The following is an 18513-nucleotide window of genomic DNA, read 5'->3' on the forward strand; positions in this document are numbered from 1 at the left end:
TCAACAAAAGAATAAAATATAAATATTGCTGATCCAAGCATCTGCAGCCCATTAACAGCCTCTGCCATGGCAATATCTATTCTTTTTCTACTTGAGCTCTCTCACTCCAGCTTTTGTTCTCTCCCACATTCAGTCTGTTTCTCATCCTCTTCTGGATAATTACAGTAAAAACAAAATTATCACCCAGCAAAGGATGTGTCAATATGTGTGCAAAGTTGATCGTAGAAAACAAATAAGACATAAAATAAAATAAAAATAAAAAATACATCCCAAACAGGTCTTTTTATTTAACATAAGGCCAAAGAAGCTATCAGGCGTTGCTGAATACTGTCCACTAACTGTACAAAATATTGACTGCATGCCTCGCAAACACCAAAATATCCGCTGGAATGCCATAGAAATAAATAACTTCTGCTATAAACACATGAAAACATATCAAACTGTTATCTCTTTAAACATATTGTAAATAAAAAAATTACCAGTACTTCTACACAATAAATATTAAGAAACCATTGACATAGTTGAAATGCACTCATATAAATTAACAACTTTAATTACATTAGCCAAACAGACATTGGTTAAAGAACTGCATGTAGTATGCAAAAAAACAAAACAAAACAAAAAAACAGAGTAAAAACCCAACAAAATAAAAACAAACAAACAAACAACATCAACCACAGAACATAACAAGTTTTAAAATAAAACGGGCTTCAGATTATCTTGGCTTTCATAATTATATTTTCTTTTAAAGAAAATATCAACCCATTGTCAATGCACTGTTTTTCAAAGCATTTAAATAGAGGGTAAAACCCATTGGAAATTAATACAGAAGAAATTATTCACTTTATGCATAAAAAATAAATAATAATATAGCTGAGACATGTGGTTTGCTTCTGCTCTTGAAGATGTGAACAGCTTCTAAGCATTCGTTTTCTCTGACCCATACAACAGCTTCTCAGTGATACAGGGTTTAATTTAAACACATACGATGTCCACCCCCAAACCTTCTGCCCACAACTACAAGTTTTATTTATTTTGTGGGTTTTCAGGGTGACTAAGTTTTCTCTACCTTGAAAAGAGAAGTTGCCAAAAGGTGCACAGAAAATCATTTTTTTAAAGTGAATATGATAATATAGGTCCATGCTTAATACAACTGAGACGTATTTGTTCTCTGTTTTTTAGAGTCACCTCTTAAAAGTCCAATCCCACAATAGTGAAAAAATAAATAAATAAGAAGTATTTGTTCTACCTTTAAGGAGACTGCAGGGATTCTCCTTGAAAATGGAGTATGGAATCAATCTTAAATAAATATGAAATTGGTTGGTCTTCTGGGATAAGAAATTCCCAACTCAGTGTGCTGAAATTCACCTGACTTTTTTGGAAAAAAAAAAGAAAATGTCAATTTGGTCCATAAAATACATATTACTATTAAAAGATATTTGAAGACAAATCCTTTTCAGAGCTTGTAAGATTGGTGTGGGCAGATTTTTAAGAGCCTAGAGTTTAGCCTTAGAGAAAGAGCGAGGAGATAGTAAGCTAAGATAGAGCCACTCTAGTTTTAAGAAAAAAACATACTACTAAGAATCCCATATGTTAGAATTTAAAGCCTTTACTTTTGGCCTCATGCTGCTAAGTGAAAGAGTGATTGTTCACAGGGCTTGCATTTTCCAAGATTATTAAAGATAGTAAAATACTGTCTTTCAATGTTATCAAAAAATGGTAGCAATTTATACTTCTATTTCAAAGCCATATACATTTAACAAAATTAAAGTTTGTGGGTGTTTGATAACCCAATCATTCAATATCCAATTAAAATATGGAATAAGTTTCAAATAAAATATGGAATTACATTTCTCTGCTTCTGATAACTGTGGTCACTAATCAATCCCTATGTTATCCCCGATATGTCTAGGACTTAGCTTAAAAAGGTAGCAGATGTATTTGAGATGAATGGGAACTATACATGGGTATTAGCTTTCTTTGCAAATTTCTGCTTTTTCCATATCCTTGACCATCTCTGCTACTGCACAGTGAACCAGGACTTAATTTCTCACACTGTTTCTGCAGGTACCAGTACCAAAGAAGATGCAGTTCAAAATACTGCCAGTTTTCCATGAAATTTTGTAAAGTTGAACGTGGCCATCTACTCTCACCTTAACATTTTTCTCACCACACCCACCTTCCCACATGCATGACATCCAAGGTCAATAGACCTTGGTTAGAATCCACTCTCAAGCTTCTCATGCAGTGCATATTGTGTTTTCTGCATAAGAAAGGGCGGCCTCTAAAACACAGTAAGTGTATTTGCCCTGTAGTGACGTTGCCTACATACAGCCAAGTGTTACAGTATACCAACTGAGTATATTTTTCAAGGAAAGCTAAACCACCTTTTGTAATCTTTGGTTTCTCACTGATATCTTCCTTTCCTATAATTAATTTATTTTAATCTACAAATTGACATAGGGCTAAAAGCTTCAATATTTTACAAAATATTAATTAATGTAATTGTTCCCAATTATTAGAAACTTTTTTCCTTTTTTCAAAATATTTGCCAACTTCACGTAAGTCTGTAAAAATAAGGCTCTGTATTTTCAAAAGCACATACATGAATAATTTATTAGCTATTCTAGGCAAGCTAAATACTAGAATAAACTAGATAAAAACTTGGCTTTAAGCATGTACTTTGATATTTATAAAACAAAGGTTGTTGTTTTTTTTCCTTTCTGCATCTGAATCAATACAAATTTACACATGAAGGGTTTTGGCTATAAATTAAAAATTTAGAGATTTTTTACTACTGCCCTCATCTCTGCCTCTTCTTAACTGTTCTCTTCCTTACTCTCCCTCTCTTAACACCTTCTCCCAAATTAATTATCTTTTAGTTAGTGGCGACATTATTTTTCCCAGCTGGTACAGGTAATATTTCTCACAACCAAGCCTTAATCATTTTTTAAAAATACACTTAACTCTAATTCTGACCTAAATATTATATTTTCTGAAAAGCTTCTGATTTAAGATTGATTCCAGTAGACACTAAGTTGGAAAAACTTCAGCCCAGAGTTTTGATTATCATCCTGTTTTCCCCATAGGGGAAAACTTGTAGAAGTGGGAGGGGGCACAAAAAAGAGGAGGAAATTTGATCCCTGTACAACAAAAGAGGGCCTTGCTGAATATTCACTGGAATTTTCAGGCTTTTCCCATCCGAATTTTGAAATGTGCCCACCTAGTTCAGAGTAAAAGCAAAAACTATAGCCTATCCTTCTTAAAAATACTGTGTTTTGCACACAAACATTCATTGCTTTAAGAACATTAAAAAATGACAGCCTGAAGTGCTTAAAATGTGTATGGACATGGTACAATACATGTATATATACATACAGATATGCATATGCACAAGCAATGTATATATACACATACAAGCATGTAGTTCCATGAATTTGATTGAACTTGATATCCAACAGTGTACAACTACTGTACATCCAGTATGAAATGTCCTGTTTCATGGATGTAAAAGGAGTCAAAAACCAAACTTCTCAGGTCTTTTAAGCCTGAACACAATCCACACTACTCAGCCTTGAATCCCAACCCCTGACTCATTGATGGTGAATGATACCAACCACAGACAGACTGTTTAAAGGCTCACACAAATGTCTTTGGTGTATGTGTCTATTTTTTAAGGTACAAAATAATAATAATAATTATAATTATAATAATAAAAATAGCTATTTTGTGTGCTGTAGCAGTTCTTTTATAGCTCACATTAAGTGCAGCTCTTAAACCCCACCCCCACCCCCACTCAAAGAAAATACTTGTTAAATAAGGATTAGACAGGTCAAACACCATTGTAGTGCAAATAGTAAACGATTAAAAAAAAACAACAACAACATTTACAAAATATAGAAATGTTTGGATCCAACAGATGGACAAACATATTCCTTTCAAGTATCTCTCCTTGAAGAAAATAAAATTAATCAGATTACTTCCAATACAAAAAAGTCTCTCTTTTGTTCTCTCTCAGGTAAACAGTTTCAAACCTATTAGGTTGCATAGTTCTAAGATCATAAGCACCTTAACGAAATGTAACTTGGTATTCTTTTTTCCTTGATCTTTCATTCTTTCCATACTTGTTCTCAATTTTTTAATGTTGTTTGTTTTGTTTTGTTTTGTTGCAAAAGTGGTACAGAAAAAGGAAGTGTGACCACCTGCACACGACTGTTCTTTTACCAGCATGTGTATATACGCAATGTGTGGGAATGCCTGTGTGCGTGTGTGTGTGTGTGTGTGTGTATGCTGATATACACAGAGATAAGTGTCACACAGACATACCTTATGACCTGGGTAATTGGGTAGGAAAGTGCCTGTGACGGGCCCTTTCAAACTCATGGCTTTCTAGATGCTATTTGGGTTGCTCTAGTCCACACTACTGCAGACTTAGATTAGTTGACTCAAGGCTCACAAGGGAACCACAAGGGGGGAAAGGACAATACCCCATTTAAACAACTGATGTCATCAGTGTGATTTCAGAAGAAATAAAGGGTACACCATTCTCCCTTTGCCTCTCAATTCCTGTCTCTTTCACTGCTTCATCTCTGAGCCCTGGCTAAGGATTTTTTTCCACATCTTCCTTCATCTGTTTCATCAGGTTTTGTTTTCCATTTACTTTTGTTTTTTTGTTTTTTTGTTTTTTTAATTTATATTTATCTGGTTAACTCAGAAACCTTAAAAATTTCTTCATTTTGCCACTGTCTTCTCTGGACAACTCTTGCTCCCTTTCCCCCTGGACTGGGCAACTCTATGAGCACCCACACTCCTCCACGATCATGTTCTGAATGTCCTTTTTGATGATGTTTTGACCATCATCATAGTACAACATGGACATGGGTCTCAGCTTGGTGGGCACACAGCATGATTTGAGGTTGGCAAAGGGGCTGTGGCCCCGCATGCGGTAGTGGTTGATGACTGTTGAGTGGAAGGACAGTGAGGACCCGGATGTGCCTGCTATATGGCTCGGGCACTCACCCTCGCAGTAGTTGGCATGATAGCCAGAGGGAGCAATGATCCAGTCATTCCAGCCGATGTCCTTGAAACTAACAAAGAACTGTTTCTTACAGCAGATGTTGACCTTGCCATCACACTCCAAGCCCCGCCGACGCCGGCGATGAGGGTGGTCTTCAGACTGCCGGGCCTGCAGCATGAGGAAAGGTCTGTGCGACTGCTCCTTCTCGTCATCTGCTCCTGCCCCACCTTCACCTCCACCCTTCTTTTTCCCATCTCCCTCCTCTTCTTTCTTCTTCTTCTTGCCCAGGAGCACCAGGCTGGCGCCACTCTCCTGGCACTGCTCACAGGCAATCCGAACGTCCAGGGAGCTTTTTCCCTGATCTAGCAACCGCTGGATGCTGCTGGAGACAGGGAAGACATGCCAGGTGCTCTTCCGAGCGTCTACCACTTTTTCAGAGAGCAACAGTTCACTCCTCTCCCCCTTTAAGCCCACTTCCTCGGCCTCTTCCCCTGTGTCCAAGCTGCCCTGCGGGTGCTTCTGCTGCTGGAAAAGGCGGATGGTGACTTTGGTCCTGGTCCTGTTGGCCTTGGGGACTTTTAGAAAGAGCCAGACTTCTGCACGCTCCACCACTGACAGGTCACTGCCTTCCTTGGAAATCTCGAAGTGCAGGGTCTTCCTGGTTGTTCCTGAAGACAAAAGACAGCATAAGAGAAAACAGTGACACCTATTAATTCCAACATTTACATGCACTCACAAATTTCAGGCAAGCAAGAGTCTTCTGTGATAGATCCTCTGGAACAGGGGTCAGCAAATGACGGCCCACGGGCGGAAACTGTTTCTGTACTGCCTGCAAACTAAGAATGGTTTTTATACTTTTAAGTGGTTAAAGAAAAGTGATATTTTGTGACATGTGAAAATTGTCTGAAATTTAAATGTTAGTGCCTGTAAATAAAGTTTTGTTGGAGCATGGTTAAGCTCATTTCTGTACATGCTGCCTACAGCTGTTTTTGCACTAGAATAACCCAGAGCTGAGTAGCTACAACAGACTCTCTGGCTCACAAGGCGTAAATCATTTACTCTCTGGCCCTTTATAGAAAAAAGGTTTTGGACCCTTGCTTTAGAATGAAGAGGGCCTGTGAGTCTGTGTCTATTGACTAATTGCTTAACCTAAGTTTCATCTTCTATAAAATAGGAATGAATAAGGACCTTCGACCTGTTATCTCACAGATTGAGGAAGATCAACTGAGATAACATAAACGAAAAGACACTGTAAGCTCTAGAGAGCTAAGGAAATATTATTCTCAGACAAAAATGCAGCCCCTGGCCTCGCCTCGCTATGTAGGTCTGTGCAGTTGGGACACACTGAGTCAGCCTCCTCTTCCCCTGTCAGAGCCTGATTCCTCCCCCATCACCTCTTTGCTGGGTCACTGCAGCAGCATGTTCTTTACTTTGGCTCTGCAACACCAAGGCAGGCCTCCCCTCCAGTCATTTCTCCATGAAGCAGCCAAAGGCATCTTTCTCACAGGTAGATCTCATCACATCACTTTTTGAAAGTCCTTTACGGAATTCCTATTGCTCTCAGTATCCAACAGAAATTTCCTGGGACTTTGGGCTCTGTACATGCTGTTCCTTCCTTGAATGCCAGCTCTTGCCCAGTCCTGGTCTCTGGGGTGTAAGGCCTTGAGAATTCCACCCCCTGTCTCACCCGCAGGCAGTGATACCTGCTGTTCCTTCTGCCTCAAGTGCTCCTGCCCCAACTCCAACACAGCACCCTTAGTGCTGCCTTTAATAATGTTTCAATTTTCAGATTGTTTGGACAACACTTCCTCTAGGAGGCTTCCTTCACATCACTTCCACCACCACCCTCCTGCCAGCCTGGTTTAGAATGCCCAGGGTCTAAGGTCACTATCATAGTCTAGTGTTCAGCAGAAAGTAGGCAATGACTTGATTACTTATTAACAAATGGAGGCGTCCTTAGCATTGAGTTCTATTAAATTAAGCGAGCCACCTTGCGCCTCTGAATCCCCAATATTTGCCTCTGACCCATTAGAGTGCAGCCTAATGAGCACCAGAAACATATGTCAAATAGCAATCGCTGCTAATGGACAGGAAATTCCCACATTGTCAGGACAGTTGAATTTAGCAACCACTCAGTTCTAGCCTAACTCTAAAATTTGAAAGTCACCTATTTCCTTCTCTTTTCATAAGCACCTGTATGTTTAATGACGCAGCAACAATTACTATGAAAGCAGGTATCCAAACTAAAATGTTTTGATTAATCAAATATGTTCCCTCACTTCCTTTTTTCCCACTTGGTGGCATATGGAAACATACCCTCTTTTCCCTGACCATGGACCTCCTTACAACTGTCCGCTGTACATGCATCCCATGCACAAATCAAATCTGTGAACAATCTTCAAGAAGTTCATCTTAGAACTCGCAACTCCCTGGGAGGATCTCCCTGCCTGAATTTCTATAGTTAACGGAAATCCAGCCATACTTATCACTCGAGGCCCTGAGATGTTTACGGTACTATAAATTTTAGGCACAGTTTCAAGTTCTCTGCAGCAGAAGGCAGGCTTTTCTGTGCATTGCGTACTGTAGATTCTGTTCTTAATTTAACACACTCTGCACACTGTGATTATGATAGTGGTAAATTCACTGAGGCAAGGGCCAAGCAGGGCTGCAGATGGATATGAAAGGTTCTCTGGCATCTTTCTATAAACTTACGAGGATGCTGGCCATGATGATGGTGGTGGTGGTGGTAAGGGGAGTTCCTCTGACTCCGACCTCATGTCTTTGGCAGGAGTTGAAATGAATAATAAAGCTGGGTTTATGATTAGATAGAATACCAGAGCAGAGAGCAGTTAGAGGGAGAAGCTGTCTTATTTTAGGAAGCATGATGACTTATTTTTTCAAAATCTGAATTGTATATTCCCCTTTGCTAAGAATTGGTGGAGGTTTGTTGTTGTTATTTGTTTCTTAACAAAGTAAAGAGAAGAAGATTCCCAGAAACAGAGCTTAATCATTTAAATCTAAAAAGGCAATCAGCCGTTGATTTTAGGGTGGCAGCGTCCTGCCAAGGCCTTAGGAGGAGACCAAAAACCTCCCAAGCCTCGGATAACTGGCCTGGAGGGTGTGCAGGTTACCTCCAGCGTGGGCACATCTGCCTTGCCCCATGGAGAATGGTAACAAGCTACCTGCTGTTTTCCCTTCTGCCTCTACGCGGGACAGCTTCTGAAATTCTAAACTGCACAGGGTGTCACTCCAAAAACAGAGAGATAGTAGCTGCTAAATTAGAGAACCCAGAGGGCACAAGGTTGGGTTTTGTTTTTCCAGGAAAGAGTGTGAAACTGGAGCATCTGACTAGTACCCCGCATAGGGAGGCTCGCTGGGTTTGGGTAACTCGTCCCCATGGGATCTACTCTGCTCTCATCCACACCTGCCAGAAGGGGTCAGGGTGAAGGCCGATGGACAGCAGTGCTGACCTGCATGAAGTGGACTTTCCATGAATAACATCCAGATGTTTGGGTGGGGGTGCCGAGGGAGGGTTAGTTGGCTGACTAGAATTAGGGACAGCCGCGTGTAAATTGCTTTTGTAGGGTTAGAGAGGCTGAGGCTGCTGGCTTCTAGTCACACAGCCTACAGGACAGCCCCTCATTTCACAAGAGCAGGTTTCTGATGCATGATCTAGCCCCACCCCTTCTTCACAGGCAGCTGTACTTGGAAGCAAATGATTTAGTGTTCCTGAGAGAGGATTGTACAAAGAGAGTACTCATTAGAGGGGGCTCAATCTGTCAGGTGCTGTTATATTAGGATCAGAGAGTCATCATAAAATGACTTTCATGCTGGTCTTGGCTGATAATTAACTGCATGGCATCGCCTGCGTATTATGGAGAGGCACGGGCGCTGATTTATGCATCCATTTAATTATCTGAATTGAAAGACTCTGTTCCCTGTATTTGCATCCACTGCCTGCGTGCTTTCTCTCTCCCCCATATTTCTGACATTTGGATTTTCCCCCTACTAATTGACATGCCTGTCGCCTCCTTCTCCTGGTGTCCATTTCTGGAATTGCTATTTGTATATTGCATGATATTTTATCAGGAAAAAAAATAAAACAGATCTAATTACATGAAAATGCTGTTGCCATAATGCTCAGGAGAACAGGGGGAAGAGAGAGATTCAAGTCTTCCTAATGTCTACCTTATATGCAGGTACATTTTACAAGTTCTATTGTATTCTGACTTATTAAGCAGTGCATATTTCTTTCTTTTACATTAGCTTTCATTGCAGAAGGGGGTGGGGAGATAAGACTGCTGGAAACTGACGTGGGATTGATGTTTATCAGGGCTGCAGGCTTCAGAAATATATTACAGCCTCAGAATGTCCTAGGTATGAAAAATATAATAAATAGCAGGTCAATTTGTTATATTCCCTTTATCTTTATATTACCTGAGAGAGATGGCTATACTGCAGTGACACTTTCAAGATGCCCCAATCCTCCAACCTCCATGCATAACAATTTGGAAAAGGGAAGGTTGACTAAGGCTGGGATGTTCAGGATCAATTTCTAATCAGTTTTAGTTTTCACTTAAATATCTCATGCTGTAAAATCTTGAAATGAAAGCCTTCCCATAATGCGCCGTGAGCAGGTTCTGCATTAGTTTGTACAGGTGCGACCTAGGTTCCTGCACTATTACCTAGCTAGCCAGATATAGCTGGTTGCTTTGCTAACCTTTCATTACCTACTCTCTGATAATATTCTTTTCATCCTCTGTGCTATTTTTTCCCTCCTGAGGCTTGTGAGCAAGGCTGTATCACAGCCTGCTCTGCCTGAGTAATTCACTAAGAAAGTCCCACGCAAACCCATGTGGGTGATAATATTTCATCACTTAAACCTCTATGAGCTCGGTGGACACATACCAAAGAGAGAGAAAAAGAGGTGCAGAAAAATGGGCAAAGAGAAAATTCGTACCTCACAGGGAATACCTCTGAAATGCTGCCGGGTGGGAAGGATTGGACAGAGGAGAGACTGTGTAAGCTGGAAGGAAAGATACCTGGAAGGGTGTTTGCAGCACACTTTCCTTTCCTTTCAAAACGTTTTGAATAAGTCAATCATGAAGGCATGCCAAGGGTTAAGCAGCTAAGCCCCTTGTTGTTCCCTCCCCCTACACTAAGATGCAAAATGATGGACTCATCCAAAAGTCCAGCATCTCAGATTTGTGGGTATATGAACATTTTCAGTTAAATAAGCAACACACACATGCAGTGTTTCGATTTGGTTTTGTTTTCCTCACCAGGGTCCTGCCTAAAATATGTTGCTCTTTTACATATGGGCAATAATTATGTCTCTAATGTGAATGTGGAAAGCCTCGTTGTTTACAGAACATATTTAAACTTACCATGGGGTGGGGTTGGGGAAGCCTCCCTGTAAAAGTGTCTGTTCCTTTAATTTTCCATTCTTCATCAAGATTTCACTGTGCCTAGATATGGTATAGTCAATGGTAAGGGTATACACAACTACCATTTACAGGGTGCATTCTCTGAAGCTCTAACTTTGCATTTGGACTGCTTCCAGGGGTTTCTACAGAAAGCAGCAAGTGAGGTCTTAAGGTTATTCCTCCTTTGACCTACAGTAGAGGATCTTTCCTGCAGTAGAACTATAGGTTTGGCCATAAATTATCTTGATTAATTTTTTAGCTTTAATGTCCCTCCTTAGGGTCCCTTATTGATTTATAAATGCCCAGCCACAAACATCCATCATCCATGCCTCTTCCATTAAAATGGTGATGAAAAAGGTTAAATATTTCAGAAGAGAGGGGTTTTAGATTCCTACAAGTAGCAAAAATTCTTAAGGTTCAACCCACAAAATTTCAGAGACTTCTTCCAAAGTTCCTAAGAACTTTGGCACTTTTGATTTTGGACCTAGGAACCAGTTGAGTACGAAGAATTCTGAACTACAGCTAGGAGATCATGTGCAAGTATTTTTTAGCAGAAGAGGGGCCAAGATAAATATGTGTTTTCAAGAAAAGTGCCTGGGAAGGTATTACTGCAGTTCTTTAAATATTACAACGGACTTTCCACCCTGGCATCTCCACCACCCCCAGCCCAGTCCATCCACTGCACAGGCCACAGACCACTATATTAATCTCTTTCCCCATCTTTCCCCACCATTTCTCTCCACACCCTCAGTTCGGAAACAAACGCATCCTCAGAGGCTGAACACCATGTTCCCACAAGGCATTAAAGAAAGAACCTTTTTCCTCCCTGTTTGAAGTCACTTGTCATTTGTCGCTGGTGGAAACTGTTGATAAGGCAGGAAAACTAGGCAACAAAATCAGGGGAGACGGAAGATGTTTTTGTTACGATCCGGGAGACCGTATTAGGGAGAGACTTGTGAGCAAATCAGTATCGCTGATGATTCATGGTCACATTTCTCCCTGCTCTGCTTTGTTTGCTTTTGAAATTTATCACTCGTCTGCCTTCCATAGAGCTCCGGAATGTTCACATGTATCACTAGAATTTCCATTTCCTTTCCTTCTGTCTCATTTAATGTATTACAGGTAGTCATGCTTCTCCCATCTCATAAATTCCTAACTTTTTCTGCAGAATAAGAGGGAGCAGGAGGTAACTGATAATCGCCAAGATTACTGGGCGCTACAGACAGGGTGCTTCCAGTAGGCGCAACTGCCTTTCCCTGGATAAACTGAAAAGGAGCAAAAGTCTTTGGAACGCGCCCTCTTGTGGCCGCTCTTCCCCATTATTCACAGAAGAGAACGTGTAACCCCTAAAGACATCCCTAAGGGATGGGTGATTCACAGAAAAGTTCGGAAGATGGGCATGGAATGGTGGGAGTTAGCTCCATTTTGAGATGGCTTTCTTGGGGTGGGGAAAATGGTCATCCAAGCAAGGCTTCTTGGATCCCTGTCTGGGCAGTGTAAACTTCGAACTCAAATCTTTCACACGTAGTATCCTCCAAGGGGTAGACTTATGTGTTGCACTCAACAACACCTAGGCTACGTGAGCACATCCATTTCTTGGTGTTTCGTTTGTCTTTCTTTCCCTAGTCTTTCTACAACAGGTGCTATCAATTGCTAAGCTAATTACCAGAACCCATATCCAGGTTTGAAAGCATATGGAGACTCAGAGGTACATTATTACTATGCACTGATTGACCAGCTACTGTCATGAGTCAAAATAAAATAAAAATAAGCTGTATCAGCCAAAAAGGCCACTGAATTTAGCTTCATTGACATTTATAGCTATAGCTTGGCTTTACCCATCCCTTCTGTCTTTCCTTGTGAAGAACTCTATAGGCCTGAAGGTAAACATTGAGGGTTTTGTGCCAGCCATGCAAAGAACACACTAATCTTGGTGAGAAATCTTGGGTGATGTGACATACATAAAAATAAAATCATTTTTGTTGGTTGGGACACATTTCAGAGAGCCTTAGAGTGATTCCCTGCTGTTTAGTCAATAACAACTCGCATCAGCTTTACAAAAATCAAGCACTTTCTACCTAAGCAGGATGGGACAAACTCAGTTAAAAGAGTCTCAGGCACTTCAGCTTTCGCAGGCTCTCTACTTCTATAGCCATGCCTTGGCTTTATCCAACAATCAAGGAGAGAAAAGGCAAAAAGTAAACGTAGCCTCAAATTGAAGAATCTTAAGGTTGAAAGGGGCCGCTATGGGTCTGCATTTGTGGCATGCTCATGGGTGACAATGTCTGGATTCTATGCTGCACAAAATGGTTATAAGGGAAAGAAAAATGCATGGCTTTTCTATTCTCCAAAAGTCTTGACATTCCACATAGTTGGAATGTCATTAAAGTTGAATTATTCCAAAAGCAGCAAGACATATGTCTTTGCTATTCATGTTCATATATTTGCTACAATCATTCAGATGATAAATATCTTTTCCTTGATTAGCAAAATCAGCAGCAAAATGCTCACGTGGTTTTCTGCTTGAAGAGTAGACTGTCCATGTAGCAATCATTAAATATGTGAAATTATATTAAATCAACTTGAAGTTGATGTGTGAAATCCCTCAGAGAAAAAGAAGCAATTGTAATAAACGTTTTCTAAGAATTCAAAGTCAAGTTGTAAAGTCAACCAGGAGTTTCCCATTACAAATCTTAAACTTGACTCAACGTGAACGTCCAATGAATCGCTTTTTAAAAAGTCGCTTATTTTCTTTCAAACTAAACACCTAACCGAGAAGTAAAAAAATGACAAAATCTCATGCAACTGAGAGAAGACTGGCACTGAAAGGAAGGCCACACATAAGCAAGAATGTAAATGGTCAAATTTTTTCACTGCCAAATCTCTAAATGCTAAGAGAGTGATTTGCTATACAAGTCCAGTAAGTCAGAAAGAGGGGCATATTGCTAGTAACAGTCGTGCGGTTAAAAGTGGTCAAAGGCATAGGTATACTTAGTCGTATGACATAGTTAAAGGCAACTGGATAGGAGCTGTCATGGAATCCATCGTGTGTGGAGGTTGGTATATAAAGACACGAAGCAACCCTCTAGACCACTGAAATCTGTTTCACATGCGCAGCCAAATATCATAAATATTTTCTTTTTTATCTTTTCCCATCATGAAAAGTTGAGAAAAAAATGGGTGTCAACTTGAAAAGTTCTAACCTAGCTTTCTTCCTCAGAAAGCTTCAGAAGATAAAGTCCTAATGATCATGCCTTTTGGGGCTGGGTTAAGAAAGAGCTTTAGGGAAAGAAAGTAGGACCTTCCCCAAGTGAAAGAGGCTTCTGGTAAGACAGCCAAACTGGGAAGCTTGTGGGACACCAGTGCTTCTCCTGCAAGGGGAAGCCACACAGCCAGCAGGCTATCTGCACCCCCAGAAAGATGCCCCGGTCTTTCATGGCTTTCTTGAAAACAGAACATCTGAGTCAACAGGTTTTCAGGATTGGAAATTCTGAGTGTTGCCTTAATTGTTTATACTGCTGCGGCAAACTTTTAAACAAAAATGCTGGGAGTCCCTGCACATACTTTACTGGCCATATGCTCTACCAAACAAAACAATGGCATTCCTTTCAAATGGAGTTGGCAAAGGATGCAGTTCTTTAGCCTGGCATTACCATGAAAGTAACACGGTATTAACACATCTGTGTGCCTGACGTGCATGGGCTTGCAGGCATGCAAATGATCTGTGTCACTTAACTATAAAAATAGCCTGGCTCCAAGTCCATGGGCCCATGCTTTTGACAGGTATTGCTATTCAGCAACAGGTTAGTGTGGTCCTGGGCCAACGATTAGAACCTATTTATGAAAGTTCTTCCTCTTAAGGATTGAGTGAGTTCAGCATAGTATCTGAGAGTACTTTGTCAAGGTTGCGTTCCTTGGCAGAGAGCTCTTAGTAACTTTAGAAAGAACAAAACTGGTTGTTTTCTTTCTTTTTTTTTTTCTTTCAGAGAGCAAAAGTCAGTGTCCCAAAAGTAACTGCTGGTTCAGTGACAACTGTCCCCCAAAGTAGCTCTTCCCTGTCTTGAATGTGGTGCCTGTGCACTTATAGACAGTTTCTAAAGGTAAAAATGACTGTCACTCATAAATATGCTCTGCTTCTCTACTGTGGCCCCAGATTGGACTTTTAAAGGGGAAGGTTTGTTTTAAGAGAGTGACTTCATCTGTGCCATTCCACTCCAATCCTGGCACACTCACCCCTCTACCCTCAATAAAAACTTGGATGGGGTCCGGAAGCCTCCTCTGCTCCCCAAGCACCCGAAAATGCCGCAGCTTTCATCCGGCTGCTCAGATCTGGTTTCACAGGCAGGGCAAGGCAGCCCCTCACAGTCTGCCTTCCAGCTCAACATTGGCCCCGAGCGTCCTTTCTGTGTGACCGGCTGAGTTTAGCAAGTGTAAGCCAGTCATCTCCAGGCAGAGCTCGACCGAGAATTCCTTTTCTGTAAAGTCCTCTCCCCCTCCCCTGCCTGCCCTCCGTCCGCTAGTCCGCTACCATCACCTAATAACTAATAACCTTCCCAGGCAGTTTCCAGCTGGAGGGAAAAGAAGTTCCTCCTGGGACTGTCAAAGAAATATATTTTACCCTCCTACCCCCCACCCCTCCCCACCCCCTGCCAATGCCAGCACCAACCTGACTCGGCAAACGTGATGATCTCCGAGGTCTGCTCCATAAGTTCATTCATTTCTGCTCTCCTTCCAATGTCATCCTCTATCTCCACATACCCGTTCTCCCCGACTTTGCCCACATGAAGCTTTCTGATCGCGTTCAGAAGCGCCGCCTTGGGCACCGGCTGGGTGACATCGGGTCTCTTCTTCAAGTGCAGCATGTTTAAAATGTGCTTCTTGACGGCCTCCACCATCTCTGGCTGAGAGTTGGGTACATCCTTTGGGAGGGCGGCCAGCGCACAGGACGGACAGTCGGGGGCCGCGCTGTGCCCCTCGGATCCTGGGGTGGGGGAACTCCTCACTATAATCCAGCAACTTGCCAACAGAAATCCTCTCAGCCAAAGCAAGGGCATCCTGGCAGCAAAAGTTGTTGTGATTGCCTTTTTAAAAGGCCCTGCTTTTCCTCCCCCCTCACGCACAGGTTTTTTTTTTTTTTTTTTTTTTTTTTTTTTTTTTTGGGTTTTTTTTTTTTTTTTTTTTTTTTTTTTTGGTTTTTTTTTTTTTCCTTCTCCTCTTCAGCAAATTCTCTGGAACAAGAACAAAAAGTTTTCTGTGAAGTTTTGTTTGCAGGTTTCTCTCTGAATGCAGTCAGTGCTGTAGGTTTGTGGCTGTCAGGGAGGAGAGTTCTGACTGTCTCGGAGTAAGAGGGAAGGAAGGAGGGAGGGAGGGAGGGAGACAGGGAAGGAGGGAGGGAGAGACAGGGTGGGGGGGAGACAGACAGAGACAGAGAGAGGATGGGAGGGAGAGAGAGACAGGGAGAGAGGAGAGAGGGGAGAGAAGAGAGAGAAAGAAGGGGGAGAGAGAGGGAGAGAGGGAGGGAAGGGAGGGGGAGAGGGAGAAAGGGAAAGGAAGAGAGAGAGAGAGAGAGAGAGGGAGAGAGAACGGATTGGCCCTAAGTAAGTGAGTGAATGGAGAGGGAGGGAGTTTGCTGTGAGTAGGGCTGTGATTAGGGAGGGAGGGACAGCCCGTTTTCTGACAGGCTGCTCTCCTTCTGCTCTTAGCTTCCTCACAGACACCTCTCTTCAAATATCACCAATTTCGGGGGTTCTACTTTCTCTTCTAAAATAAATTCTCCTAATTTTGTTCACTATTTTTTTTTCTTTCTCTGCCCAGTCTCCTGGTTTCACCTTCTTCCTTTTTTGGAGGGGAGAAAAGAAACCCCAAACAAACACAGTGTCTCAATCAGCAGGGATGACTTGATTGAAAAAGTCTGTTCCCACCGCTCCTCCACCCTGCCAAGCCACAGCCCTAGGTGGTAAAATGCCCTCCTGACCAGGGAGGTCCAATGGACAGGTAGTGGAGGTCAGGGAAGAGTAGCTCGGGGATAACAGAGGGTGCCCGGGCCAGTGGATTGTTCTGGCCTGATGGGATCCAGGGGAGATGGTCCTTTCCCCCCATTCATTCATATTTAAATGTTCAGGTCATCAACACTGGCAGGCGATCTGAGGAGAGCGCAATGGAACTTTTGTTTGGGGTCATATAATACACTCCACTCTTCCCAACTGTGAAATGCAGCAGGGCACTGAAGGACCAGAGGGCAGGCAGCCTGTCACAAGCCCAAGTCCCAGAAGCGCTCTCCCCGTCGCCTTCAGCTGCCCCCTTCTGCCGGGGATCCACTCACTCTCACACATTACAGCCTACCACTGCTCGCGGGACTTCACAGATAAAATGCAAAATTCTCTTGACCTTTCCCACATCCTTTTATAAAAAGAGTGCACTCGTATGACTTGAATAACTGATCCTATGGGAAAAGACTCTCTAAAATATATTGGCAAATTATTTTTCTCTGTCATGTGGTAGTTTTTTCAGCTTGCCCTAAGCCTGTCCCGACCAGTGCATTCATAGACAGCCTCCTTGACTGCTTCTTCTTCCCTCAAAGGAACAGTGCAAATAAAATCATCATGGATTTTAGTGTGCACAGAAAAAGAAAAATGTGAATTTTTTAACAATGCCTTTCTAAGGCTTAAAAAAAATTCTTCCCCCTCCCCTTTTTTCATTTTCTGTCTTATTGCTTTTATCTTGCAGAAGAATCTTTAAGGGGTCCATCTGTTAAAGCGTTCCTTCCCTCTCGGTTTCTTTCCCACACATAAGCCCTCTTGGTTTCTGAAGATACACTCAGCTTATATCTGACACCTAGTGTGTTCATAGCATTATAGTCAAGCAATGCAGTTTAGGTGGAAAGAGTTAATAAATATCATTACTACAAGCATAAGATCTGAGTGCAAGGGGAAGAGGGCAAGAAAATTATGACACTAAGTTAAAATTACAGTCTGCACAGGTTAACAATGCTCTCTGAATTGTATATACTGTCTCCTTTTCCAAAACAACTATTTGTAAGACTTTTTCTGTTACAAGTAACCTAACACCCTTGGGGTTTCAGCTCCAGAAACATCAATTACTCCACCATTATTGTTGAAACTTTGTCAACATTGCCTAAAAAGCCTCATATTTTTTACGGGGATGGTGAAAGAGAATGGGGGAGGCAGGGGACATTTGTGTTATAATGGTTTTATAAAACATCTTTGTACTATAATACTTAACATCATCCACCTATTTGGAGTCACATATACAGTATCCAAAACGTTTTGTAGTCCAATTAAGTTTTACAAGAAAGTCTGAAATACAACCAAAAGTTTAATGACTCTAAACAACTCGAGAGTCCTAATAGCAGCATTTAGATAACTGCAACTTATCAATATTTGGATTCTCTCTGCATCTGAGTACGTGTGTGTTCCCTGAATTTACTGTTTGCGAATGTAACTCTTAAAAATAGCTTTCTCTTTGGCATATGTACTTGTATATATGTGCTGAGTGGGTTGTATAAACATATAATCTATTTGCATGCTCTAGGACTATTAAAAGCTATATTAACCTGCCTGAATAATATAAAAAGGTACACATCACAATGCACATTGGAAATGCCAATTAGTTGTAAAATTCCTCCTAGCTAGCCTATCTTTGAATGTGTAAAGAGCTCAGAAGTAAGAGTTAAAAAGCATTACCTTTCTGGTCCCCACTCTTCCACCAGCCGGCTCTTGTATCATGTGGTAAGAGCTGTCTGAGCTCCTCTTCATGGTATTGGCACTGTGAAGTTTTATACTGTACTACTTATTTGTACACCACACATTGGTACCACTGAAACAGAGGAGGGCTGGGGCTTTGTTTGGGATTGGTTGGAATCAGCATGACATCAGCAGATGACTGGTTTTTCCAGTGTGAGACATTTCATAATTCATTATCTAATGGAAAGCCCTTCCTGGCTTCTGAGACACTACTGGGTGATGCACTGAGCCAGTGAAACCTCTGGCTAGAATTACTCTACCTTTTAGAAAAATATTGGAATCAAATAGATATGTCTCAATGAGTGTG

At 41.5% G+C, this 18513-nt stretch overlaps 1 protein-coding gene and 1 long non-coding RNA gene across 3 annotated transcripts in view; one reads left to right on the top strand and one right to left on the bottom strand.

The window, feature by feature from the left end:
• Positions 1 to 263: 263 nt before the first annotated feature.
• On the bottom strand, positions 264 to 18232 carry INHBA (inhibin subunit beta A). 2 transcript variants are annotated; one of them, XM_017867389.1, is made up of 3 exons: positions 18147 to 18232; positions 15110 to 15671; positions 264 to 5685 (listed from the first exon to the last, which is right to left on the bottom strand). In XM_017867389.1, exons 2-3 carry the CDS (start codon positions 15495 to 15497, stop codon positions 4793 to 4795), a joined length of 1281 nt encoding a protein of 426 aa, XP_017722878.1. In that variant the 5' UTR covers positions 15498 to 15671; positions 18147 to 18232; the 3' UTR covers positions 264 to 4792. The 2 variants fall into 2 exon arrangements, with proteins under 2 accessions (XP_017722878.1, XP_017722879.1); XM_017867390.1 differs by lacking the exon at positions 18147 to 18232 and having other exon boundaries at positions 264 to 1372; positions 5020 to 5685; positions 15110 to 15812.
• LOC108526588 (uncharacterized) overlaps positions 9044 to 18513 on the top strand; it is an 88695-nt gene continuing 79225 nt past the window's right edge. The window contains exon 1 of the long non-coding RNA XR_001884566.1: positions 9044 to 9216. This is a non-coding gene — a long non-coding RNA (uncharacterized LOC108526588). The remainder of the gene's footprint in view (positions 9217 to 18513) is intronic.

Source organism: Rhinopithecus bieti, unplaced genomic scaffold, assembly GCF_001698545.2.
Source record: "Rhinopithecus bieti isolate Rb0 unplaced genomic scaffold, ASM169854v2 scaffold_2439, whole genome shotgun sequence".
Taxonomy (NCBI): Eukaryota; Metazoa; Chordata; class Mammalia; order Primates; family Cercopithecidae; genus Rhinopithecus; species Rhinopithecus bieti.

Bases quoted from the DNA above. Each gene is read 5' to 3' on its own strand.
- INHBA (XM_017867389.1), bottom strand. From the start codon at position 15,497: ATGCCCTTGCTTTGGCTGAGAGGATTTCTGTTGGCAAGTTGCTGGATT. The intron at 5,686-15,109 runs GTTGGTGCTGGC...TTTTGTCTTCAG, and splicing joins CATCACGTTTGCCGAGTCAG to GAACAACCAGGAAGACCCTG.